We start from the raw sequence: 27,963 nt of genomic DNA on the forward strand, positions 1-27,963 counted from the left end.
CAAATTCCATGTACTGTATGGCAGGTGACAAATAGATGGAATTGACCAGGTGAGGTTTTGGTGCAATCTACACGTTGCAGATAGGCCAGGCTGCAGCTTATTTACTGGAATTATTTGGAAGGGACGGCAGCTGTCATATCACAAGGAGATATATATATATAGATATAGATATAGATATATATATATATATAGTTGCTTTGCAGGACTGAACCCATTGTTGTTGCTTAGAAGGATTTCCTTTGTACTTGTAATTGATCGTTTTGTAATGGTTCAGCTTAAATGCATAAATCATTATGAAGCACTTAGGCAGTGCTATATTCCTATCCCATTTGGTGTCTGACTTGATCATATGGGGAGGGGGGAGGTTGGCATCATGCATCTACTTGCATGCATTGGGAATCCCAGTAGGGGCAAACCATGTGACTGTGCACAAGTCTGTGAGGGTACAGTCATATACTGTACTTAGGTACAGTCCTCTGCCATGTTTGGGGAATTCCCCACATATGAAGAGATAAATTGGTTTGTTAGTGATAAGGAAATGGTGTGCTGTTGTTCTGAGTGACTTCCAAGATCCAGCCACAGATTGTTGAGTGTCAGCTGGAAAAAAAAGGAAAACAGATGGGTGACGAGAATTCACCTGGTTGAACCTCTAAATATCTGGTACCCTGGGGGGATGATTTGGGTGTCAGGGGAATGAGTAACTCTGTGTTCCAAGGGTGAGAACCCTCAGATCCTGGATGAAGCCCTCCAAACCTTTGTCTGACCTTCAGCATTCCCAAGACCACCCTCTCACAGGCACTGTTTCACACCATGAGTGTTTTTACCTGGCTGGAATGTGTCCTTGAACCCTGATAATGCCTCTGTCTTGTCCGTCCTCAGAAATTTACATTTATTACTCTGCTCACTTTTGCCTCTGGCCCCACCCTACCCACCTGTGGTATGTGGCTCCTGGAAGATTGCCCAAGAGGTGATGCAGCCCTTGGGCTGAAATTGTTCCCCCCAGCCTGCTGCACACTGTACATAGCACTGACTGAAGAGGGAACAGAAAATGGGCACCTCCAGAAACTCATCCTCACCCCTTGGTACGCTAATAAAATGCTTGGGTTCAGGGCTGACAGCCCCAAACCTGGGCCCACCAGCACTGTTTTGCACAGTAGGGGAATGCTTCAGAAAGGTAGAAGAAAAGAAATTATAAATATATATATTCCTTTTATTCTCCTGAAATTACTTCCACCCCACTCAGGAGCTTTAATGGTACTCAAAGGCTGCCTGGAGCTCTGAATAGGAGCATCCTGGACAGTGACTGAAGAAAATTTTGTTGCAAATCATACCTTGTAAGATTATATTACCATGAAGTATATAATATTGTACTTGTTTAGGTCAGATTGCCTCGGCTGTTTTGTTGCCATATCGTGAAAAGTCATGTGGGCTCTGTTCACAAATATACAGGCTCACTTCCCATTCCATTGAAATCTCATCTTCAAATAATGCTTCTTTCTATAATCTAAATCTCCTGCTTAGAGCTCATCCACAAGCAGTCAAAGCAATTACCTTTTTAACTTTGTCCTCCTTGTATATATTAAAGCAGGATTTTCATAAGGGTTCTTATTTATATTAATATATTTTACTTTTTTCTATTTACTTTATGTATAATACATAAAGGTAAAGTGGTTTGAACTGATCTATTAAATCAGTCTTTATTTGCATATTATTCAAACAGTTCACTATTATGCTGTAGAAAGCAATAGATGGAAACATTCTGATGCCCTCATTCTTTCTTGAACTGCAAGTAATCTCTTATCTCAAAACCTTTGCAAATCAATGCAGGATTGTTTATTATACTGGAAAATGTTCTTGTCTTCTTAAAAAGACTGTGTGTGTGTGCATACATGTTGACAAATAGGAAAACATATCCATGGAATGACTGAGAACACATTATTTATTATAGGTTGCTGATGATCTAATAATTCACAACACAGCAAACCAGCAGCATCAAGAAGTATCCTGAAAGCTCATTAATAACTTTTTAAAAAAATGATGCATTCGTAGGCTGTCAGTTGTTCATGCTGTCTATGGAACAATGATTTTTTTTCCAGTTGTAATTATATTATGCACGTTTTAAAAATGTATGCCGTATTTGCATCTGAATATTTCCCCTGAATAAATGATTTGGATTTTTTTCTCCAGCCAGAATAAATGCAAACATAGGCCTTTTCCCTCTTATATAACTGTCTATATGAGAAATGCTACTTCGAATTCCTATAATATTCTTTATGAACAAACTAGATTTGACTGTGCAGACCAGTATGTCATGTTGGGTTGCTGCCATAATCCCAAAAGGTGGGGGTGGTGGGAACTTGAAAGCACAGAGGTAGGAGAGAGAGGTGAACTCCTGCTTTTCTCCCTCCAACCTTGTCTTTCCCCTCCGACATATTTTCTTGTAACCGCTCCCCCCTCAAAGAAGAAGAAGAAAGCAGCCAGAGAAAGGTATATTCAAAAAGAAAAATGTGATAAGAAAGAGTACAGCTCTGCCTTTCCAGTTACACAATTTGGCTCTTGAAATCTACCCCAGCTTCCCAGGTTGGATTGTGGCTGTCGTTATCTGCTGTACTTCTGTGTGAGACAAAACATTATTTATTTTATGCATTTATATTTTTAGAAACATTAACTTCACCAAGGCTTGATGGGGAAAAAACCTGATAGAAATGAAACATTAACTTCACCAAGGCTTGATGGGAAAAAACCTGATAGAAATGAAAATGAATATTTAAATAAATATAACAGGAAACTTTTTGCAACTTAGGCTGCAGTCCTAAATTGGGCTCCTTAAACACTTGCCTTGGAGTAAGTTCTATTGACTCCTGGGTAGACATGTATACATTACTGATTGTTCTTGTTTGTCAAAGTTGAGTTCAGAAATGCTAATAAAAATCAATAAAGTTATGCCCAGTAAGGCTTTGCATTGTACTGTTGAGAGTATATTAACTCAGTGTTTTTCAACCACTGTTCCGTGGCACACTAGTGTGCCGCGAGATGTTGCCTGGTGTGCCGTGGGAAAAATTGAAAAATTCAAAAGATTTAAAAATAAAGTATTTTATAATTTTTCATATTTCTGTTTACTTACTATTTCATAATAAAGTAATTATAAAATACTTTCTTTGTGTTTATTTGATTCCTATTCAAGAGAATTACTATATATTTAGTCAATATAGACACAGAGTTACATTTTTTAACATTTTCTAATGGTGGTGTGCCTCGTGATTTTTTTCATGAAACAAGTGTGCCTTTGCCCAAAAAAGGTTGAAAAACACTGTATTAACTTATGGTTTGTGTGTGGGGGTTGGGAGCTGCACAGTCAGGGGAAAAAACAATGCTGTCCAGGGTTGTAAAGACTGCAGAGAGAATAATTGGGTGCACTCTTCCCACCTTGGATCAAATCTATGCTTCCAGGTGCTATAAGAAAGCTGCAGTGATAGCGCAGGATAGTGCACACCCCAGAAATGATCTCTTTCAGCTTCTGCCTTCTGGAAAAAGGTACAGGGTTATAAAGACTAGGACTAGCCGCCTGAGAAACAGTTTCTATCCAAATGTGATTTTGGTTTTAAACATAGTGTAAGGAGTCTCTATGGGAGTGTATTGTATTTTAAAAATGGGGTATCAGAATTTTTAGGGGGCTAACCAGGCTGGGATAGCAGGTTTTTTGGTTTTGAATGTCTTATGTAGATCCCCCCCCCCGTCCAATTTAGTTGTTCTGTATGGGGCAATGACAGTAAAGATTATCGTATCACATTGTATCGTAAAGGAAGTGTTGTTGGGCTTTTGTTCCACGTAATTGCCTGTTGCACCTATTCAATCTAACATGGTGCATGGGCTGCAATTCCATGGTGTCTTGGAGGCTTTAGGACTGATTAGATCACCCTCTTCTACACTGGAAACAGAACTCCAGTGTCATAGAGTGAGATCCTTCAATGCTCTGGCTCAACCGACATTTGCGCTATGACCTGCGGGCCCCAAAATTTGGGGTGACATCAGGAGTGACTGGGGGCATGCTAGGGGAAGAAGCTGGGATCCAAAATCCAGGGTTCCTGACCTGCTTCCCAACTGAGAAGAAAATTAGAAGTTAGGAATTGTTTTAAAAACAGGTGAGCTTTGCAGGCCTTAGCATATGGTTGAATCTACTTGTCTAAATGAATTGGGCAATGTTGTTGCTTCTCTTGTTTTAATGGGGGGGGGGAGTGTTCAAATATGTACCGTAATCCCTTTCCCCCATGCACCTGCATTTAAAGTGGTAGAATCCGAGAAAGATTGTAAAAGTACCACCACCACCACCATCCTGTATTAATGGCAACTCAATTCTCCACATTCTGCTCAATAACAGAAGTATCAGCAGGCAGAATTGCAAGTTTATAGCATTATACAAACCTTTAGGGAGGGGAGAAAAGTTAGTCCAATGTGGACTGAACATGCTCCGTGTGCATGGAATACCAGCTGCTCAAGGGTGGGAAAGAATGGAAGGCCAAGATAAAGGGGAATAGGATGGAATATTCTAGAACAGGCTTCCTCAACCTCGGCCCTCTAGATCAGTGTTTCCCAACCTTGGGTCGCCAGCTGTTTTTGGACTACAACTCCCATCATCCCTAGCTAGCAACACCAGTGGTCAGGAATGATGGGAATTGTAGTCCTCAAACAGCTGGAGACCCAAGGTTGGGAAACACTGCTCTAGATGTTTTTTGAGACTACAGTTCCCATCATCCCTGACCACTGGTCCTGCTAGCTAGGGAACATGGGAGTTGTAGGCCAAAAACATCTGGAGGACCAAGGTTTAGGAAGCCTGTTCTAGAAAAAGGCACAACAGGCTGGCTAGGATCCTGGATCCTTTCAGCTCAGTACTGACTGCAGTGACTGGCACTGACCTTCCAGATTTTAATAATAATAATAATAATAATAATAATAATAATAATAATAATACCTTTATTTTCAGACAGAATTTGCTTCTTAGCCCTACCTGGAGATTCCAGTAATCAAACCTTGGCCATTTTGCAGGCTCTGCCACTGAACTATGTCCTTTTCCCAAAGCACTCCTCATTGGAACACTATGGCAGGTCCCAGTTGTGCAACCCTTATTCATACAGCCACAGTCATTTGCAATGTACATATATCCTCCTGTCAAACACCTCTATATGCTGCTCAGAAGGTAAGGATAGCACCTGTGTGCATGCAAATATAGCTTCTGTTCCAAATGCAGGATGGATCATTTGGAGAGTCCCTTTGCATATACAATTGTTTATTAGGACTGTTTCTTAGCTCCTTTCTGTTCACCACCTCCCTCCAAGAAGGGAAAATAATAGGAAGCACAGAGGTAAGAAAGAGAGAAGTGTGCTAAGTTTTTTTTTAAAGAGGCCCTCATTACAGTTAGTAAGATATGGGTGATATTAGCACATGGGATAACAAGAAGCTTGCCGTGTGGTTGATGTATAAAATATGTGCCTCGATATCTTGCTTATTTTTAGATATTCTTTCTCTTTTTGAATTTCCATAATGAGCATGTTGTGCCTGTCAGCATCCTAGTTCCTCACTGAAACCTTCCGTCTCTTTTATCACCAGAGTCTCAAATGTCTTGTCAAACCTCGTAATTATTTCCTAGAGTCAAATCTGCCATTAATCCTCTCAGGAAAGCTCATGCAAAGTACCGTCACTCAAGGGGCATGAAGGGAGGAAGGACATGATGTGTCTGTGTCATCTCTTCAGTCTTCATGGTTCGTTGTCTAGGAGGAACTGAAACTTAAGTAACATGCCCCAGATAGAGGCACAATAGATAATATTACCTTTTGATATTCCATTACAATGCAAACTAGAGAAAAATAATAATGGTGGCAACATTCTCTCTCCTTTTTCTTTTTAACTTGGGTCTAATAAAAAAAAGAGAGAGAGAGAAAGCACATTCCATCCACTGAAACAACAAAGACTTATGAAAAAAGAAAAGTAGTGGGGAACTAATTATCGTTCCTTCGTATTTGGCCATGAAAAACATACTTTTTGGTGGCACATTATTTTCATGCATAAAAATATGCGTTCTTAATTATGTGCATTATTAGTTCCCAATCACTATCATGAAGGCACATCTCTGTGCTCTCTTCCTGTGTTGCTCTTCTTACACTGGAGGAAAATGGTGTGCTATTTTGAAATACTAACTTTTTTATCATAGTCTCATTAAGCAGAGTATTATTGCAGCTTGGGGGGAGACGAGGTAATACTGCTGTGCAACATGTAGTGCATGCTCAAATGAAAGCCCATACATTGAGTTCACCAACAGAAAACAGTTATTCAGAAAAACTGAGGTCAAATTCATGCGGCTCCTGGTAACACAGAGCTTTTGATGGACAGTAAAGGAGGTGCTTTGTCTGCTTCATGTGTGTTGAGATCCCCAGAGAGTGTGTTTAGCTGTGTGCACAAAGTCAGAATATATAATTTTCTTTCTGGGTATGCAGTGAGGTAGCCATCCAATGAAAGCTGAGTGTTGCACCCAGAATTGTACCTGAATGCCCCAGTAGAATATCTTTATCAATTGAAGGTATCTGAGGTCAGAACAGGTTCTGTTATGTTATTTGCAGTTGAACATTACAATACAAATATCACGAATCTGAGTGACAAGTTTTTGAAAAGTCTCTGCCGGTGTTAGAACAGAAATATCATTTGAAAGGTGTCAGTTCTTTTAAATAATTGTTAACTGTAACTTCCCTTTTCTGCATATACCACACACTTAGGACCAATAAATTGACACAAAAACAGTAATGGATTCTTTTAAGGGTGCTCAGAATACTGATGAAAAACCAAATTAGTACTCCAGATCCCACTGAAGTCAGTTACAAAATTACCACTGACTTTTATGGTTCTGGACTGCAAGCTGAATTATCTTAGCAGGGCCAGTTACTATCTCACAGTCGAGACACAGCTGGTTTTAATGTGTACATTTCTTGCAGCAGGGATGTCTGCAGGATTAACTTCAGACTTGAAAGTGAAAAGATAATGTAAATGTGAGAGAATAAAACCAGGTCATAGAAATTGTAGCAGCATATGGTGCAAATCTGAAAATGTGCATGATGCAAAAATAGCTCCAAATCATAGATATTTAATGGGCTTGAACTGGCTGGCTGTCACCTGTGAGCCTCTTCTAGCCAATGTCTGAGCTGCTGTGATTTCATGACATGTTCAATGTTATGACTATAGAGGTGGAAGGATCAGTCACAAAATTCTGACAGGCGAATGTGATGGAAATAAAAGACCGAATTGGCTGGGGGCAACATTGCATATTGCCGGGGAAGGGGGAGGATGACTTAAGTAGAAAGGTTTTCTAAAGAGACAGCAGCTAGGCAAGAAGAGGTGGTGGAAGGGAATGTAAGATTAACCTTTGAAGATGCCACATCGTGCATGTATTAACACTCAGTTGTCTGATTCTAAACAAAAGTGAATTTGCTAGGAGTGCACCCTAAAATACAAGTCTGCACACTTTTGCAGGTAAGATAAGGTATTGCAGGTAAGATACACAATGAAGTTACTGAAATCACAACAAATATTGTTGTGATTACTGGAAATGGATATGGTTCACATGTTCAGAGCAACTAATGCAAAATCTAAAAAGTATACAACTGGGGAAACATGTTAAAAAACAGGATATTTAAAATTCCTGGCAATACTTTAATTACTCAGATGTTAACTTGGCTACAGCAGAATGCAAAAGGAAGAGCAAAGACATATTTCTGAAAAGTACTTCAGGATTGTTTTGTTCCATGGCTTATTTGAAGCATTTGTCTGGTTTGAGGCTATTTTGGATGAAGTCCTAGAAAATGCATGAAGTTTGATAAATATGGCTGGTTCAGAGGAACACCCATGATAATAAAATATAATTAGGCTTAGAATATTGTTCATGGCGATGGGAAGCAAACTGAACAGTCTGGGTCATCAATAAAAGTTAGTTTGAGGAAATATCAGATGACTTAATAAGTTTAATTGGAGTTTTATTATCTGAGAGGGGAGACCTAGTGCTAGGAAGTAAGATCGTTTTAGGAACAATTGCATATGCAATTAAAATTCATCTTGATGAAATTTAGAGGGGGCAAAGCAACAGATGCAAATGTAGTTAAGTGGCAATGTTAAAATAATTCTAAACAGAAGGCCTCTTAAAATACATAAATAGAAATACATTTAGTTGGGAAGTGGGAAATCTAAAAAAGAAAGAAAGATGCAGCACAAGTTAAAAACATAATTAGAAAAATAAATTGTAAAGAGTATTTTAGATTGAAAAAGAATCTTGTTTTATTGACAGTGTCTGCAAAAAAAATGAAAGTGTAGTCTGCTTAGGGAAATGGAACACTAGAAAATGTGTGCAATTAATTGTGGTGAAGGGAGAAGATGGCAAGCTGAAATTTCCAATCAGTATTCTTGTAGTATTTAATGCTGGTGTTTTGTAAATGTCTTTTAGTACTTAACATCTGTGTGAATCCATTTTACAGATGAAAGCATGTTGTGAGCTGTCTAAATCACACAGAAGCCCACAGCTAATGCTTACTTACAATACAGTGGTACCTCGGTTTAAGAACAGTCCTGTTTATGAACGATTTGGTTTAAGAACTCCGCAAAACCAGAAATAGTGTCCCGGTTTGTGAACTTTACCTCAGTCTAAGAACGGAATCCGAATGGTGGAAGGGCACTGGTGGCAAGAGGCCTCATTAGGGAGAGTGCACCTCGGTTTAAGAACAGTTTCGGTTTAAGAACAGACTTCCGGAACGGATTAAGTTCATAAACCAAGGTACCACTGTACAGTAGACTCACAACTTGCATGCATTTAACTTGTGCACATTCAACTTTGCACACTTGGCAATTAAAAAAAATAGAAATGGGGGGAAGGGGAAACTTTGGCTTCAATGGTGGGTTGGATTGCCAATGTGTTTTGTCTATATGCAATTTTGGCTTTATGCACTACCCCCAGAACATAACTCCTACATCTGCTGTGGGTCTAATGTATGTTTTTAACCCATGCTGAAAAGAAAAGAGAGGATGTCAGTATTTTCATCCCTCCCATTGCAAGGATCACCAGATCATGTTTGTTTTACTTTCTGTCTGTGAAAAAGGAGGCTGCGGAAGCTACTCTTCCAGACTTCCGTCCCTAGTACTCTGTGCTTTTTCTTTGATCTGTCCAGAGACAGGATGGCAGTATGAGAGCTGTTTCTCTTGTACATGTTTGTTATGTTCTTTTATTTGTTTAATCAGTAGAAATAAATTAGGTATGCTACAAAACCTCCACAGCTTTGCTTCTGTTACTCTGCTGCATTTGAGGTGCTCACATGAACAAATGTGAGTCCACAGCACCAGGACCTATTCCTTGGGAATGCTGTGCTGCAGTTCCTGTGATCGGAAGGTGCTCCCGTCACCCAGCCCATGCAGGCACTGAAGACGTGGACTGAACATGGGTGTACGGAAAGAGGGTGCCTTGTATGTTTCCCATTTGGGGAGTAAATTAGTTGGGCATACAGTTTTTAGTGGGTAAATGGGCTTAAGCATCTCTCTCTTCAAGTGAAATTCTGGAAGCTCCATTACATAAGACAAAAACTTTACAAAAAAGTTTAGAAGGGTAGGTGATGTATCTATATAAAACAATATACAATGCCATATCAGGAACTTTGAGCTTTATTTCAACTTTATTTGCACTGAAAGGCATCAGCCTGCTGATGAAAATTGAGAGGTTGAAGGACAGCACCCTAAAAATTTTAATACTATAATCCCTTTCTTTTAAGTCTGTTGCTCATAACAAAAGCAAGCCAAATGTTTCAGCAACCCTGTGACAGAAAATGTAGCATTGTTTGTGTTGAATTTAAGAGATAGGTGGCAGGGAGCCCTAATTACTGTTAGATACTGTAATCTGCCACCTCCTTCAGCAGCTGTGTTGTCGTTCTAACCAGCACTCCATGCTAGCAGTAATGTTGGTGAATGCATCACTCATCCATAATTTAATTGAGGGGACTGACCTGGCATATATTATCAAGACCTTTGTAGATCACCTGATCTCAATTAGCTATGTCCCCAGTGTACTTGGTTCAGCACCAGCAGAGACAGGAGAATCAGGTTATTTGGGCTGCCATAATGCATTGGAATTCCACTGCTTCTGTCAGGCAACCAGACTTCCTGGGGACCAAGAGTGAAGCTTGTACCTGGTGTCGGGCCAGAGAGTCAGAGTGAGTGTTCTTTTAGTGTTCCATCCACTTCACTGCTCAGCAGTCTGCTTCTGGCAGGTCAGGGAAGAAATTTCAGAAGTTCTGTTGGAAAAAAAACCCCAAATGTGGTATTGGGAGATTTAATCATTAGTACCAAGGACACCTTGGTAGGCCCAACCTGCCTGAGCACCTTCTCATGAGCAATGTAAATAGTCATCCAAATTTCTACAATTGGATATGAGAAGACTTTTACTACCAAAACCTCTGCTTGCATTAGTGGTGGTGTATTGTCCGCAGTAACGGCAGCACCCCACAGAGCATTAGGACACCCAAGGAAGCATTTATGTTGCTCCCTCAAATACACTCTGCCCAAGTTTTGAATTTCTGGTAATTTCTGAATTACCTGTTTAATTCAAAATGACAGTGACCATCCTACAAACCTTCTAGGGAATAATATGATTGATTCTTGAAACAGCATTATTCAAAACATGAAAATATTCAAGCAGGACGGCATTAAAAAAATATATCCTGCATTGCTAGAATTGCTAAAAGCATATTTCAGTGTGAAAATAATGTCCCTTTAGCCCCAGTCTGTATATAAAAAGAGCAGGTTTTTGAAATATTAGCAAATGTCTTGGTTTGCAAACTGTTCTTCCTCCTATCAGTTTTGGCCACATCTCTCAAATATGGTCCATTCAAGACCCCCCCCCCAAAAAAATCCCATATTTCATGTTACCTGGTCATTTATCCTTTCCTTTTAACATACCTTTCTTCTGTCCTCTTTTGTGCCAAATGTGAGGGAAGCAATAGCCAAAGGACTCCATCTATGAAGTCAAGCACAACTTCCCATTTAACCTTGGAAGGAGGCCACATGATTGACATTTCCATTCCTAGAGTAGGTCCAAGCCATTACAAGAGCCAACTAAATTTCATTTTGCCTTATCTGCAGGTTATCATTCTTTCAAGAATCATCACATTCTGACAGGATCTTGATTTAAGGTTTTCAACTCAGCTTGGCTCAAGCTGAATTCACAAGGTCAAAAAGATTCCAGGTTTGTTCATAATACAGAACCAGAAGATGGAATGCCAATCCTTTCAAGGCCCTGGAAGTGGCTAGATGTGTCTCATATTCCCATTCTCAATTAGGGCAATTTTTAAGGCTGTCAGCTCACTTTCCCCCCCTCATGTGGGTCTTTTTTCTCTTCCTTCCACATATGAAACTTGTTGACTAATTTTATCACATTTTCTTTTCCACATCATTTGAAAGTTTCAGATATTTCTGTATTTTCAGTATCGTACTATTATGAAGAAAAACAACTTGATTTTTTTTAGAGAAAGAGTTCTAAGTTGTTAACAATATTTTCTCTTTTCTCAATAAATGAAAGAAACAAAATAACAAGGAAACTAGTGAAAAAAGCATTTTACTTGTATTTCATGCATGTGGACCTGAATACTGCAAGGGGAACAATGCATAGATTTACTGTAATGTTAAATGTGGAGATATCCCAACTGATATGAAAACATACACAAAGAAAAAGCAAGTGAAGTTCTGTTTATTTTGAAAACTGTAAGAACAAACAATCCTGGGGCTGATGATCCCATAAACTTGTATTTAACCCTTAAATGGCTAGGCAGATCAAACCAATTAATACATGTTATCCTCTACAGAGCAAACAGTTGATTGGGCTGTGTTAACCGAAGTGCTTTAAAAGCAAAAAATTAATTGTATGTGTTTGCAGAAAGCATTTGGGAAGATGTGAATGTATAATTTCTGCCTGGACATTCGTTACACATTTTAGTGGTGAGGGAGCACTTTGTGTTTTAAGGATGCATCACAGAGAAATTCTTGGTGAACATAGTGCATTTTATGCATGCATCAGGCAGAAATTCTTAACTATGTACTTAGTATAACTAAGTATTGGGGTACTTAGGTACTTAGTATTGGGGGGGATGCATCAGTAGAATATTTTATATTTTCCCCATTCCACACCTCTCAAACTAAATTATGCTTTCTGTGAGATGAGGGAGAATTCCAAAACAGCAGAAGACACATGGACATTTTCAGATAAAATTCCCTTTGATATTCTCATAAGAGTTTTGACTCTTTATTTTTCACTTAATAAATTAACCACTTAATAGGTATAAGATATTAGCTTCAGTTGCATGGACTCCATGTGCCTATTCCAGTGAAAAGACAAATCCTTTCCAAATCTGTTCCAGTACAGTGGTACCTCTGGTTACATACTTAATTCGTTCCGGAGGTCCATTCTTAACCTGAAGAATCACTTTAGCTAATGGGGTCTCCTGCTGCTGCCGTGCCGCCGCTGCACGATTTCTGTTCTCATCCTGAAGCAAAGTTCTTAACCCAAGGTACTATTTCTGGGTTAGCAGAGTCTGTAACCTGAAGCATATGTAACCTGAAGCATATGTAACCCGGGGTACCACTGTAAACATACAAATCTGAGAGTTGGGTCCACCATTCTGCCAAGGTAGAGGTGAGACTTGAACCCAAGATTCCATACCACATTCATATTGCTGTCATTAACACCTGCAATTTCCCAGCATTCTGGAACTTGAGTGAACATGGAAAACTCCATAACACAACATGCTGAACCATGTTTTATTAATTTAATAGAACACTTTCTGTTCTATTAATAAACAAGCCATAGAATGCCGCACAACGGACCACCACCAGCAGCATTTTAAACCTTTGGATGAACAAGATATGCTTTTTTTCATTGAATTGCTGATGGACCAAGGCTGGAATTGGATACCAATATTAATTTCAGTGCCCACATTAGTCTGCAAGAGTGGTCAGTTCATCCAATTCAGTCTTCAGGATTCATTAATTAAAACTATATGGTCTATTGATTGATCCTTTGAACAAATCTTCAGCAAGACTGGATTGAAATGAAGATTTATTACAATGTCTGCAAATGATCCAGTATCTTTCACTGTTACACCTGCACTCTACTGAATATTTTTTCCAAATATGTTCAGGCCATCATCCATCATTTTATCCTTAGAATTGGAACCAGCTCACACATACATGTGCTTCACTTGACCTATCATGATCTTCTTGTTCACTCAATGAATGTGTGAAATGTCTTCTTTTCAAGAGTATTATTTCCAAGTTAGCACCAAGTGATCTGTGTAATTTGTGAGCACTCATTAGCACATAACAAAGCTATTGCTTAATTTTACAGAAAGAAAAGAAGTTTTACAGAAAGTGTGGCGCAGTGGTTGGAATGTAGGAATATGACCAGGGAAGCCTGCTCTCAAATCCCTAGGCAGGAAGAACTAGCTGCACAATTATGAGATGGGGGGCACCTGGCTTACCAGTAGTACATGTAAAACGGATGTAGGGGACTTAGATCCCAAACTTTATGTGAGTCAACAGTGTGATGCATCACTTAAAAAAAAAAGTTAATGCTATTCTAGGCTGCATCAACAGAAGTATAGTGTCCTGATCAAGGGAAGTAATAGTACTAATTTATTCTGCCTTGTTCAGATCCCACCTGGAGCACTGTGTCCAGTTTTGGGCACCACAGTTTTAGAAGAACGTGTGCAGAGGAGGGTGACCAAGCTTTATTAAGGGATTTGGAAAAGTGCTGTTACATGAAAGATGAGCAAGTTTGTTTTGGCCTACACTGGGGGCTAGGACTTGAACTGATAGCTTCAAGTTAGAAGAAAGGAGATTCCGACTAAACTTCAGGTCAAACTTTGGCACTGGTTTGGAGTGAATTGGACCGTGTTGGGTTTTGGGATCTTAATTTGAGATTCTTTGGATTTCAGCATTCAATCTCTTCACTCTAGATAAGCCCCCCCCCCATAGAATTTTTTTTGGGGCTGGTTGTAGTCAATTTGTGGAAATTGTCTGAATTAATTATGAAGGAAAAGGTAGGGCAATCTTAATCCCTGACTCTCCCAAATTTAGTCAAATTACATCACTTGGAGTTTTCAAAGAACAGTAGGTATGGTGGCTATCACAAAAAGCTGACCCCCTTCTTGTTACTGTAACCCAAGCAGTGGAAATGATAAAAATACATGGTATTATTTGCTAGAAAGTCATTATTTCCCTTTTCACTTCATAAATTCCTGGGATGCTTTGTAACCTTCTGTTTTTCCTCCAGTTCTTTTGCTGATTTTGTTGAAAGCTGAACGAATCCACCAGGTACAAATAACCTGGCTGTAGTTTTATTCTTTTCTTTCAGAGCCACAATTGCTTCATGAAAATAGAAAAACTGTAACACAGCATTACAGGACTCTATATCATTTTGACTCTGATGGCCTGTTTCAGGTATTTCGACAAAGAACTTTGGTGAGCTATTCGATGCTCAATAATAAGTAACAAATAGTGTGATTCAGTGAATTTGTTTTCCTTAGAAACGGCTGACTGCAGTCTTTTATTTGAAATGTTAGGTAAAGGCAGTGCTGCAGACAAACATTCCATGATCCTTGATATACTGAACAGATGACCTGGAGAAACTGCCTACCACAATGAAGGATATTATGGCTGAATTTTCCAAAAGCATGTTGTACAAAATATGGATGTGGATTCACATGACCAGGCTAAACCACAATGCAACTTTTGCTCACAGTAGATAAAAGATTAAATGCTTTAACATATGCGCAAGCTGGAACTCAAACTATGCTTGCCAGCTCTTTTTGCAGGGAGATGATTGTCATCTTATGGAAAGGCTATCCAGTATAAACTCTTTCATTAAAATTTTGGAGGTGTTTGGAAAAGCTGAAATAGTGAATCTTAGTATTTTAAAGTGCTAGTGATATTGAAATTGTGTATAAATTAAAAGCCTACCAGCAGCCCCTTCCTGTGGCCAAAAACTGTGATGCTTTGCTCTGAGTTTGTAGACTGAAAGCAACAGGTAGTTGCAGCAAACTTCCATGTATAAAAGAGTAGATAAGCAGCGTTCCCAACAGCAGCTGTTCCCTTGGCCAGTAGCTGGTGTCAGGCAGAAGATCCTGGCATTGAACAGCAGCAGTTGCAGACCCGAGGGCTGACTGATATGACAACCACAGTTCCCTAGGTTGGAAGAGGGGTTGGCCCATGGCACAGCCACTAACTGCCTGTGCCATGTGCCCCTTATCTGGCCTGCCCCACCTCCCACGCCATACCTCCCCCTACCCAGAACCACCGTAACTGGACCTCTCCCTGCCCTCCCCAGCTCCTCTCCTCCCAGTCATATCCCACAAATGCCCTTACAACTTAATTAAAAACAATTAATACACTAAAAAATAAATAAAAGGATATAAAAACAATTTAGAAGAAGAGGCCCTCTCTGCTGGACAGCAGAAGAAGTTCTTATGAAGCAGTCCACCCTGGGCCAGGTGGAGAGAGGCAGCAGCAGGGCCCTCAGGATCTCAGCAGGGTGATTTGGTTAGTTTGTTCAATAAGCCATGGTTTGAGAATACAGTAGTACAGACTGGGTCATAGTGTGTGTTAACAAGAGCACTCTATAGCTTGTTGCTGTGTTTAAATTAGAAATGCTTTATTACACATTACTGGTAGGGGAACAATAGTACTGGACAATTGCTACTAGTTTCAAAACAAACATGCTTTATTTCATAAAAATTAACATTTTACTATTGTCTCTTTGAAGAAGAATAAAAAGTCACCACTCCATTCACATTGCATATCAAGTAAGTGTCATTATGAAAACATCATTAATATGGAAATTGCAACACTTTGATTAGCACTTGCAGCCCCCTTTTGTAACAGAAAAAAGAGGAAGGAACTAACCAGATTGCAGCAATTTACATAATAAAAACCCAGTAGTGGCAGTGCCACCAGTAACTGAAACTAAAGCAGGCTATCATGTCTTTTTAAACAGTTTAATGCAGTTTTTAAAATGTGCAGTACAAAGGAAAAGAAAATATTTTTCTTTAAACTGACAAACTAATTGAAAAGGAAATAAATCATAGATAGATGGTGTCTTTTAGGATCATAGTCTCCTGTAAACTATGAGCCTAACCATGCGATGTAAGCATATTGTCAATGCTGCTTGACATTTCCAAAATAATGTACAGCCTTACCTTGGAGTAAATCCCATTAACTCAATGATGTTTAGTTCTGAGTAAATGTGAATGACATTGTGCTGTAACAAAATTCCAAGTAAAACAGCAATCAGTCATATATTTCCTATTACAATCAATGCAACCCGTGTTAAAATTTCAGTAGGAATTGGATTATACATTCTGTACTCAGTTTCAAACTACACATACCAAGGAAATACTTAACTCAGGGTTTAAAATATAGAACTCTTGAGAATGGACCGTGTTCCTGAAGAACATTCGTTGAAGATTGAAATTCACCTACTATTGACATTGCTTGCTTGCCACCTACCTTACTTAGGAATGTAATACCTCCATTGTAAAATGTGTGTATCTTGATTTGTTTCCATATTGGGGTCTAGTTATGCCAAATTCATTCCTTTATATGTGACTAAAGGTAAAGGACCCCAGACGGTTAGGTCCAGTCAAAGGCGACTATGGGGTGCAGTGTTTATCTTGGTTTTCAGGCCGAGGGAGCTGGCGTTTGTCCGCAGACAGCTTTCCGGGTCATGTGGCCAGCATGACTAAACCGCTACTGGCACAAGGAGGGCCATGATGAGTGCCAGAGCGCACATAAATGCTGTTTACCTTTCCACTGCAGCGGTACCTATTTACTTACTTGCACTGGTGTGCTTTTGAACTGCTAGGTTGGCAGGAGCTGGGACAGAGCACTGGGAGCTCACGTGGATTCAAACTGTCAACCTTCTGATCAGCAAGCCTAAGAGGCTCAGTGGTTTAGACCACAGCACCACGTGCGTCCTTTTATATGTGGCTAGAAATGTCATGAGTAACAGATAGTACATTATAAATAAGTGTGGAAAACAGGAAGCACAAAATAATTTATACTTCCTGTGTCCCTTCAGATCACATTCAGAACTAGTTCATATGTCAATAGCAGGGGTTGTAAGAACTGCTATGACTTGTCTGTTTATACATTGCTCTGAACAGTGCTTCAAGAGAGCCTGTTATCTGGCATTGTAATTATTTCCGATGCCAGTATTGCTCTGCTCTGCCCACAATACCAGACCCACCCACATCATTAGTTTCCTTCTAATGCTGCCAGGAGTGTCACTGGCATGACCAAGTTACCATTCATGGCTTTTCTGGTAACATATGCATCAACCTTCAGTAATGTTCAAAACTGTTTCCCATTCTTTGCTTGTTGAGCACCGTGATAATAGGGATACTCTCCCAACAAATGCTTAAAAGATACATTTTTGAGCTTATGCTATAGAAGACTAGGAATCTGAAAGACAGTGAGAAAATATTGTGTAGCCTCTGTGTTTCATGGGCCAGCTGAAGTAGAACAGTGATAACAATACAATAAAAATTCTGCAAAGAAATTAATAAAATGTTCACAAAAAGGAAGTTAAAATACTACCGTTATTACTTGAAAGAATATTGCTAGGCTCAGATAGGGATCATGACTCAGTTAGTATAAGACACAACAGGGATCTACTAAAATTGACTTATTTGGTGGCAAATTGTGTTTTCTACAGTACTATAGCCATTTTCTGCAGCTGGTTTCTATAAAAGTGGATTCATTAAAATTTAACTAAAGCTAATATTAGTATAAGAGTTAAGAAAAGCAAGACAGATTTTAAAACATTAAAATTATAGTCTTGTTCATAGAGAAAATAGATCCAAGATTCAATAAAATAGAGTACAGGGGACACCAAAGAAGAATTTAAAGTCATATTGGATTTGAAGGGGTGAAACATTTTAAATGGAGGGATGTGACCAAACAGTGAAATTTTGGTTCAAAGGGGATCTTTTGAAACAGAGTGTAAAATCTCAGTTGAGACTATGATTTTGCCTAATGGAACAGAGCTCAAATTAGCTAATTTGCTTCAAATTACCATGGTGTTTCAGAGATGTAATGATTCTGAAACTTGGGCAATGATAGATGCTTTATAATTTTATTTTTATCACATTGCAATGAGAAGATTAAAGTTGCTGGAACAGACTAATATGTCTTTTTTATTTGTTTGTTAACCTGTAACCTGTCTTTCTACCAAATGGTGCTTAATACAACCACAAATTAAAAAGCACATCCTCAAAACTGATAAAAACACCCAGTTGAGCAAATTCCATCATATATGCAGCATATGGGGCCAACAACCTGTCTGAATAAAACAGTATTTGCCTGCCAGTAGGAGCTCATCATATAAGTGACTTGGGGAGTTCCAGAGGTTGGAAGCAACCCCCAAGAAGACTTTCTCTCATGTTCCCACCAACTATGCATCAAAAGTCTCTCTAGTTCAGCATCCAGTTTCCCACAGTGGTCAAGAACGCTTAGTAGCATGAAGGCAACATCTCTTTTTCACCCTACATTCAAGTACCTGGTATTTTGTGGCCTTTGAATGTTTACGTGTCATCACAACAGCCATTGGTAGACCTATCCCATATGAATTTGTTTAATCTTCTTATAAGAAAGGGACAGTCTGAAATAGCATACATTGAGTGGCTCTACTTTGCAGGAAAGGCCTTTCTCAGTTGTGGAATGTTCACAGAGACCTGTGAATTCTCAGCTATATGGGTTCAGCTTAAAATACACCCTTAACTCTTAGATGTTTCCTCAGATGGAGAGGAGAACCTAGCAGCACCAACAGATCCAAATGATTTGTGTCTTCTGGATTTGTGTCACTCTGTCTTTCAGCCACAACAACACTCATGGTGTCACCTTTGCCCTAGGAGGCAGGGCAATGTGGAATTGCATAGAAGCCTATGCCAGAGAAGGGAGCATTTCGTTCTTCGAATGCTTGAGGGGGTTCATCTGAACTTCCTTTTGGTGTGTAGCAGTAACGTAAGTTGTAGATAGGAGCTCCAAGTCATTAAAACAAAATGTTTTACAACTCACTTTGAAGGATTGCATCACACAGTCCCGCCCCAATTTAGGTTCAGATCTTACCCAAGGGAAAGGACCACTCCCATTATTCCTGTCTATACTTGCTGGGCCTGATAGAGCCTAACAACACTTTGAAAGCACTATGTTGGCTATTGCCCACCCCAGCCTCATAACTCACTCGCTTCTCCTTTGTCATATGTTTTACATTAAAATAATTGTTCTTATATAAATATCCTGAATTTTGACAGAAGGAGTAACAGATCATGTTCTTTGGAGCCCCATATTGCTTCTCATTCAAAAGCTCACAATCCCAATGAGTTCCACCTAAAACATTGAAACAAAAGGAAAGACGGTGCAGGACCTAGTCAGTTTTCTTTCTGCATTTAGAAGTTTGCCGCTTAGTCAGCTAAAGAAACAGGACAGATTGGTTTTGACAGAGCTATCTGCTCAGATGTTATAGACCCGATTTATATAGGCTTATTCAATAGCATTTGAATCTCTAGTGAATGGTTTTATACAGCTTCATTTGTATGTGTCCTAGTACATTTGTAGTTGTATTAAGTGGTTTATTGGATGGATTACCTTTTGAGAGAAGCCAAATGAAATGACAACGATCCCTCCCCCCCTTTTTTGTGTTCAGGACTCTCGCTATTCTTTTTTTATATGTATATATAAAATCACAATATTTAACTAAAATCTTTATCCCAAAATCAGAATAAATACTATTTCTGTGGATTTAGCGTACTTGTGGATTTAGTGCATGAAAAGGAAACGAGAAAACCCAAGATGTCTGATCCTGTTTTACTTTCTCAAGAAAGTCCCTCTATACTGTCACCATCATGTCAGGCAAATCCAACATAATTATCAGTTAATCTAAAGCAGCAATGCAATGCAGCTTACATTGTTTTACTATTGAACACAATGGAACATCTCAGTAGACCTGCGTGGAATTACATAACACAAGGGGCTGTTGTACGTATTAAGGCTGCTGAAGGAAGACCAGTACAAATACCAAAGTTCCCATCTGCAAACACTTAATGGTGTATACAGTACGTGCACTTTTTTATTACTACTAATGCAATATATAGAAAAATATGAGAATAACAATTAGAATATATTGATTGAAGAAAACTACATATAAAGCAGCCAGACAAAAGCATAAGTGACTAATACATCAATTAAAAGCTAACGGACAAAAATATAGTATCCAATATTTATAGATAGATATGTTCATAACAATGCATGAGGCTGTACAATGGTACCTCGGGTTAAGAACTTAATTCGTTCCGGAGGTCCGTTCTTAACCTGAAACTGTTCTTAACCTGAGGTACCACTTTAGGTAATGGGGCCTCCTACTGCTGCAACACAATTTCTGTTCTCATCCTGAAGCAAAGTTCCTAACCCGAGGTACTATTTCTGGGTTAGCGGAGTCTGTAACCTGAAGCGTCTGTAACCCGAGGTACCACTGTATAGTAATAATTAAATTTGGCATTTCAAAAGGCTATGAGAATTTACCAGTTTTATAACATTGACATTCACATAAAAGGCTCACACAACTATCTATGTAGTAAGTTTAGCAAGTGTGGCTACATCTCATACATATCCTATAAAATCAGTCAGGAAGGGAAGAGAAGGAAAATCCCTTCCATGTATCCCTAGCAGCTGCTGCCGGAGACAAATGCCTCACTCTGCCTAATGGTAGGGCCCCCCTGATTTTAATAGCTGCCTTATCTACCCAACCCTATAAGTAAAAAAGACAAAGGCTGCAATTATATACATTCTTGCCCAGGAATAAGCCCCATTAAACTCAATGAGACTTGATTCTGGGTAGATGCATCGCACTATTAAATTACCCTCCCCTGCTTTTGAATAAAGGTGCATAGAACCACACTGTGTGGTTTATTTCTGGGGGAAGTTCCATATATTAAAACTGCTGCCAGAAGCACTAATGCTACACTTGTGTTTCCATCCGCAAACCCTTAAAGCCTGGAAGTATACATGAGTATAGATGTATCTTTAAACGCCAGTGAATATGCATATGGGACAACAGATTTGGAATTTGAAAGGAAGATTAAACTGGCAGCTCTTTATTTGATGGCCTCTTTACATTTGAGGCAAGACAAAGAGACATTACAGTACACGTGAAACAACCCTGGTTTCAACAAAGCCAAAGATATGGGGTTAGACGACAGACAGATTTCTGCAGCCACAGTATGAGTATATATTTTCAACTATATAATTAGCTGTGATTCCTCCTCATTTACCCTGTGTTTCATTGAAACGAAATAATATTATTGTCAACTCCATAAAAGCAGATACTGACACCCTGCTCAACAATGCTATGGAGCAAAGTGTTTAGACAGGATCATGCTATTTTGCAAGCAGGGGAATGAGGGAGGTGTTATGCAAAGGGGGAACAAAACAGCTAGTTGCTGGGCCTCTATTGCATATATTAAATTGGCTGGCAGTACATTTCAGCAAGGAAGCCAAGCCAGCTCAAAGGCCTACCCTATAACCTCTAATCTTAGGGAGCTGAACTCTATTATTTGCCATTAAAATGAAAGGATGCCATGCTGAAACAGATGTCTTCAGCAGACACGTTCTCATTACAGATGAAGTTTAGGCAAATGGAAATTGAGCCACAAATTTTATTTTGTAGATTATGGGTCTAAAGAGCTTTGTGGTTGGGCCTGGCATTTAAAAACATGAATTAGAAAAGCTCTCAGAAAACCAAGCACTAATTAATGGCCCAGCAGTTCTGCTGAATCACAATGTAGGAACGAGGGAGGTTGTGAAAGGAATAGTTTAGCAATAACCAGATACCCCAAACACCGAGGCACCAGGTCACACAGTGCCTGACACTGTTTAGTGGGTCCATGTTGTGCATCTCAATAAAGCATTTTAATTAACTTGGGGGCATGTGAGACAGTGGCTCTCTGAAGAAAATCTTCCAGAAGACCTTTAATAAAAGCGAGCACAATGTGATATGAGAGTTTTATGAATACATGCCAGTGCAGGTGTTTGAGTGAAAATGCGGGGATTTAAGGTGATCTCTGTATTTATGACAGTTCAACCAAAAAGGCTAGAAACCAGAGGCAAAGTTGTTTTAATGACGCCATTTAAAGCTGGTATATCACATTACTATGAAACTGCCCTCTTTGACTTTAAATGCCTAATATAAAACTACAAACATTAATATCTGGATGTATTTCCATGTGCCTCTAGCACTGGATTAGAGAGTCTGAGCTCCAGAGTTCAATGACATGCTCCCCCTACATTTAACAAATTGTTTTCAAACGTGCTTGACAGTTAAATGAACTTAATCATTTCAATAATATCCATCTCTGCCTGTGGGCTCAGTGGGAAAGAGAACTTAAATATATGGTTCATGTTTTGTTTTATGAACTTTTCGGGAAAGAATTTGCCTCTCCACTGATTTGCAAAGGGCTTTCCCCCCTGTTGTGCTTAAATGGAATTTACCATAACTTCTAAAGAATTCCTCTTCTTGGCATGGAAATATGTTTGAGAATTTGCAAAAATCTGGATTGGAATATTTTGATAAATACTTATTATATCATTTGTATGTGTGTGTGATATATGTGTCTGCTTGAGCTTTCCAGCACAACTCATTGTAGTGATATATTGCTTTGTGATGGCATTTGCAGTGGTCTATAAAACCTAAGTCGTATCCATACCATACGCTCAAGCACATTTAGAGCACATCACTTCCATCAAATAATCCTGTGAACTGTAGTTTGTCAGGATGCTGGGAATTATAGGTCTGTGAAGGGTAAAACACAATTCTCAGGATTTGCTGGGCATGGTGGGGGTATGGAATTTGCCCCCTCCCTCCACTCATCCTTACTTTTTTCTTTTCCAGAAAAATATCTGGATAGAAAGGCACAAAGAAACCATAATTGCATGTTTATTTCAAATTATCTTGTTTTTTTCATATTAGAGAGAAACACAGTGCAAGTGGTTATGCAGACAGCATCAAACCTCAGATAATGCTGAGGATAATAGCCATTTTAAGAGAGGCAATTTGCAGTCTGATCCACTGCATGCCTCCACTTCTCTTTCCAAAGCACTTTTACAAATAGGGAGAGAGATGCAAAATCTGCTAGGGATCAGGGGCATACGAAGGGGGGGGCAGAGGGGGTGGTCCACCCCGGGTGCCTTTGGGGGGGTGACAATATGGCCCGATGCGTCCCCCCAGCTGTAGAGCGGTTGAGGGCACACGCGCAATCAGTATGTGCGCCGCTTGTGCGGCGTCCGTACGGGCTGCCTCTCGCACGGCGACCATACAGGCTGCCGCGTGTGCACAGTCCATACGGGCTGCTGTGTGTACGCAGTCTGTATGGACATTGTGTGTGCAACACTGGGTGGTTTGCCCTGCCCCTTGCCGTCCTACCTCGGGTGCCAGAGAGGGTTCCTCCGCCACTGCTAGGGATCACCTTTGTAAGTGGCAACTTCAATTTAAAAGCCACCAAAAGCCAAAACAGTTTATATGAAAGGTCACAACTGTAATATGTTTTCTGTGGAAGGATACAACTGGGCTAATCTACTGTTGGTTAATCATAATTTTAAGGCAGGCAATTTGTAGTGTATTGCACAATGTGATCTGCATGAGTGGGGAATTCTTTTCATCCTGAGGGTTGCATTCCCTTGTGGGTAACCTTCTGGGCAGGGGAATTGCATGCCAGTAAGGGGGAAGGACTATAGTTAAAAAATGAGTGAAGCAACTGATAAGACTTTTACCTACATTACACCCACACAAAAGCCAGAGGTTTCTACACAGATGTACCTCTTCATCTAGGTAAGCCTGAGGCATTATCACAGTTTAAAGACACATGCATACACCACGCGTCCTGGAAAAAATGGAACATCCCATTTTCTTACTACCAGATAGAGAGGCCTGAAGCATTGCATTTTGCTCCTGGGCCTGAGGTTCTCACTCCTGCCCCCCCCCCCAATTTATGACTGCCCACTTAGCTACTGTTTTTAGAGTGTTTTGTACTGTACAATTTGACTAAAATTGGTGGAGTCAGAGAGTGGCCATTGTGGATTTTATTAGCAATTCTTCTGTCTTTCCTCACATACTTGAAAAACTGTCCCCAAGATGGTCAGCTGAGTAGCTCTGGCTACCCTTCTTGTACAAGATGAACTTGGCTCTCCAGTCCATATAGAATGCTGCTATAGTATTAGTCTAAGCCATACTCATATTATTGCACCTTGGTACATATGCACAATCATACACACTGTACACCAGAAGTGGAAAACCTGTGACCATTCAGAAGCTGGTGGACTCCAGTGTTGTCCAACCAGCATGGTGAAGGATGCTGGAGTTATAGTCCTACAACATCTGGAAGGCTGCAGCTTCACACACACACACACACTACACAATGTAATCTTGTATCATTAATCAATCTAAATGTTGTTGGTTGTGGTGGTGGGTGATCTACTTTTCTAATAACAAGAGACGTTAGTATTTTTTTAGAAAACCAAGTTTGACAGAGCTTAACACTATAAAGTTTTGACTGTTGAATTCTTGAATGTTTCCAGTAACTTAACTCTGTGGGCTGTAAGCAGAACCATTTCTGATTACTGTGCTGCTTATACTGCAGACTAGTATAGTATGCTGCTTTTGAGTTGAAAACCGTTTCCAATTTGGATGAGTTCATGGAGGTACTGCTTACTGTGGAGCAAATATCAGCTGATTTCATACAGCTAAAAGAAATGCTTTCTTTCAAAATCATAGAATCATAGAATCATAGAGTTGGAAGAGACCACAAGGGCCATTGAGTCCAACTCCCTGCCAAGCAGGAAACTTATGAGTAAAAATATTGGTAGCTGTAAAACAGAGTTTAAATATTGTTGCCTCATTTTCTAGCATTCTGCACTTCAGCCATCTGTATTCCAGCTATCAGTTGTGCATTTTAGTATGTCACTCTTTTATATCAAGGCCAGTTTGGGGGCTCTTGATGTTTTACATGGTTAGTTACTTCCTTGTAAGGAGAAAGATATTCCACAAACCACAGGAGTTTACTGCTAAGATTTTCACAGCTTGCTTGTACATGTTAGAAAAGATCAAACTGTTTTATATCTCTTCCCCCCAAAAGAAAAGAAAAATATCAGAAATGAAGGGATCTCTACTCTATTTCCACTCATGTTCAAATCTATAAGAACATCAGAATGTGTTGCATCGTAAGGGAAGAGAATTGTATCATAGGGAGATAGTGTGATGTCATCAATATTTTTCTTGATGCCCCAGGTTAAGGACTGAACAAATTGCTGTTATTTGTACTCCATGCTTGTAGGAGTCAATACGAACCTGTATATTCAGCATTTATTCAGCAAAAAGTAGCAGAATGTCACATGACCGATAAAGAATGATCAAAGGCTGAAACTAGCTGGCTGGTTACCTTTCATAGATAAGCTGAGAGATTGCTTTTCGTTCAAAGCCCTGAAAATACATACAGTAGACCTCGCTTACCCCCAGGAAACATACCAAGGGTAATCCTTGAACTGACTGAACAGGTTAATAGAACACTGCCCTTATTTTGGTATCACTTTCCCACTTACTTTCATCAGTTCCCCCCTAGTGATTCTGAGACCTAAGCGTCTCTGTCCAAGTCCTCAGTGAAAACAGATACTCCATTGGAACTTCTGGAACAACTATCACCTCACCCCCCTCTTTTTTCAATGCCATGAATAGAATGAACCTTGGGGGCAGATGGAGTGGTGGTTTATTGGCTGAAAACAAACACAGCCCTGTTTGCCTATTTAAAGAAGGGTGCAAGCAAGGTAGTGCTCAACTCGATCCTGCACACCAGTGTTTGACTTGAATTTTGGGGGCATCATGTATTTAAACTACTGCCTTTTAATACATTTTTTGGCAGCATGTGATTACGTTCCATAGAGTTAATTGATTTTCTCCAAACATTACTAAACCTGGATCCAACCCATAGTTCACCCACCAACCCCTGTGCAGCACAGATTTCTTTCTTTTAAAATTCTACATTTTTTTACATATTTCTAAAACATATTGGTGTGATGCTTGAGATAGAAATATTTAATATTTGAATACTAAAATTTGGATTTTTAATATGCTTATTATTTCACACCCACTGTCTTCCTGTGTTATGGATCCTTGCAGTTGCAATGAATTACTTCAAGGAAGGTTCACAGGATAATATAAATAAAAATTTATTCTCTGTGACCAAGCTATATTTTTCTAGGGGTTCTATCATGCAATATCCTGACATAGATCTGACAGCTGGCATCTCAACAGAAATACTGGCATCTTAAGCTTAAGCTCTTTGAGGATTTAATCTGTAAGCCTGAGATTTTGAACACCAGTCTTTGCTGTGGTTTCATTCTGTCACAGTCAGTACCTTGGTTTTGCTCTTCAGAGGAAAACAAAATAGATGCTCGGGCATCCTTCCCTTTTCATACTGATTTTTCAAAATCCACCACATAGTTTCTAATGGGGTTTTCTTACCCTGATAAAGCTTTTCAATTGCATTTCCTTTAAAATAAAAGTGTCTGACATAAACACACTTTAAAAATAAACACAAACAACCAATTATATAGTTTGGCCCTGAGTCTAGAAAAAACACTGGAGTAAGTTATGAAAGTTGTTCATGACATGACACATGAATGTTCATCAGCCTAGTTTGTAAAATATGCCCAGTCAGATGCTATAGTTATTTTGTCCCATCTAAACATCTTATTCTCAGTTATGGCCTGCTCCTTTGTGACTAAGACATCATGGGAACATAGGAAGCTGATTATACTGAGTCACACCACTGGTCTATCTAGCTCAGCATTTTTTGCATTTATCTGGTCCACATGTAATGCTAAGCCAAACCATTTCTTAGCCCTGGGTCTAGCAGGACAAGAGAAGGTGGTCAGTCTTTGCACTGGTAACCTACACATTTGGTTTTTTGCTCTAAACCAGAGCTTTCCAAACTGTGTGTCGTGACTGTGTGTTGGCTGCAGTGTTGCATGAATGCTCCCCACTCTCCTTATGGGGCTGGAAAGGGGTTAGCTTAACCTCCGGTGTGCTAGTAAAACTAAATTACTGTGTTGCGAAATGATGGAATTTCACATAGGGGTCTCTCTTACCTGGAGATGCTCTACTATTTAGATATGGCCTTCCCCTTAGAAATATATGTGAGTAATATATATCTGTATTTACAGTTTTAGCTTATTAATGTTCATATTTTAATTATTTTAATGTGTGAGTCAATCTGAGGTCATGGATAATTGGGTGCCATATAACTGTCCTGCTGCCTCTCATCCATTAACAACAGATCTCTCCACCATATTGGTAGTGACTTCTGAGTTTACCTGAGTAGAGTGTGATGTATAATTTATTAAATAAGAATTACTGTGATTTATGGCTTTTGTGCCCGTTCTGAGAATTTCCCTGATTTCCTTGCTTCTTCCATTTTACCACATGCCAATATTTTTTATCAGTCACCTGGCTAAGATGCAAATATGTGGGAAGATCCAAGAAGAGTATGCTTCTAAAAACCTATGGGGACCCTTAATCGTTTCTTTAAGACCATGTACAATAGACCTTATTGGCTTCCTTCCCTTTTCTTATATAACTACAATATAGTTTTAAGCTTTTCTCTCTTTTTAGTCACTGCTAGCATTTGCATGTTGCCCTTGGTTGTCCTTTTCTTTGTTGAGCTCTTTAGGCTGTCAGTTGTATTTTAGACGCCACATATTGTGTGGTTCTCTACTTGAATTATTAGTTGCACTAAGAGAGGATCAAAAAGTAAGTCATTGTAACTTGAGATAAGACCTGTCTCTTACATCTCTCTC

The 27,963-nt window shown here is 39.4% G+C and overlaps 1 protein-coding gene across 3 annotated transcripts in view; it reads left to right on the forward strand.

The window, feature by feature from the left end:
• The window catches only part of LOC309340033 (uncharacterized protein), a 194,880-nt gene that overhangs the window by 14,187 nt on the left and 152,730 nt on the right, over positions 1 to 27,963 (forward strand). Inside the window, exons 2-3 of one of the 3 annotated variants that reach the window (XR_014155729.1) lie at positions 14,423 to 14,529; positions 14,631 to 16,034. Coding sequence is in view for 1 of the 3 variants with exons in the window: in XM_081858558.1 (XP_081714684.1) it covers positions 10,167 to 10,229; positions 14,423 to 14,508 (149 nt within the window). In the remaining 2 variants the exon portion in view is untranslated. Of the gene's footprint in view, positions 1 to 10,166; positions 10,230 to 14,422; positions 14,530 to 14,630; positions 16,035 to 27,963 lie in introns of those variants that run through there. The other 2 variants (XR_014155730.1, XM_081858558.1) reach the window with 2 other exon arrangements.

This window comes from Podarcis erhardii (genome assembly GCF_964252035.2).
Source record: "Podarcis erhardii genome assembly, chromosome: 4".
Classification (NCBI taxonomy): domain Eukaryota; kingdom Metazoa; phylum Chordata; class Lepidosauria; order Squamata; family Lacertidae; genus Podarcis; species Podarcis erhardii.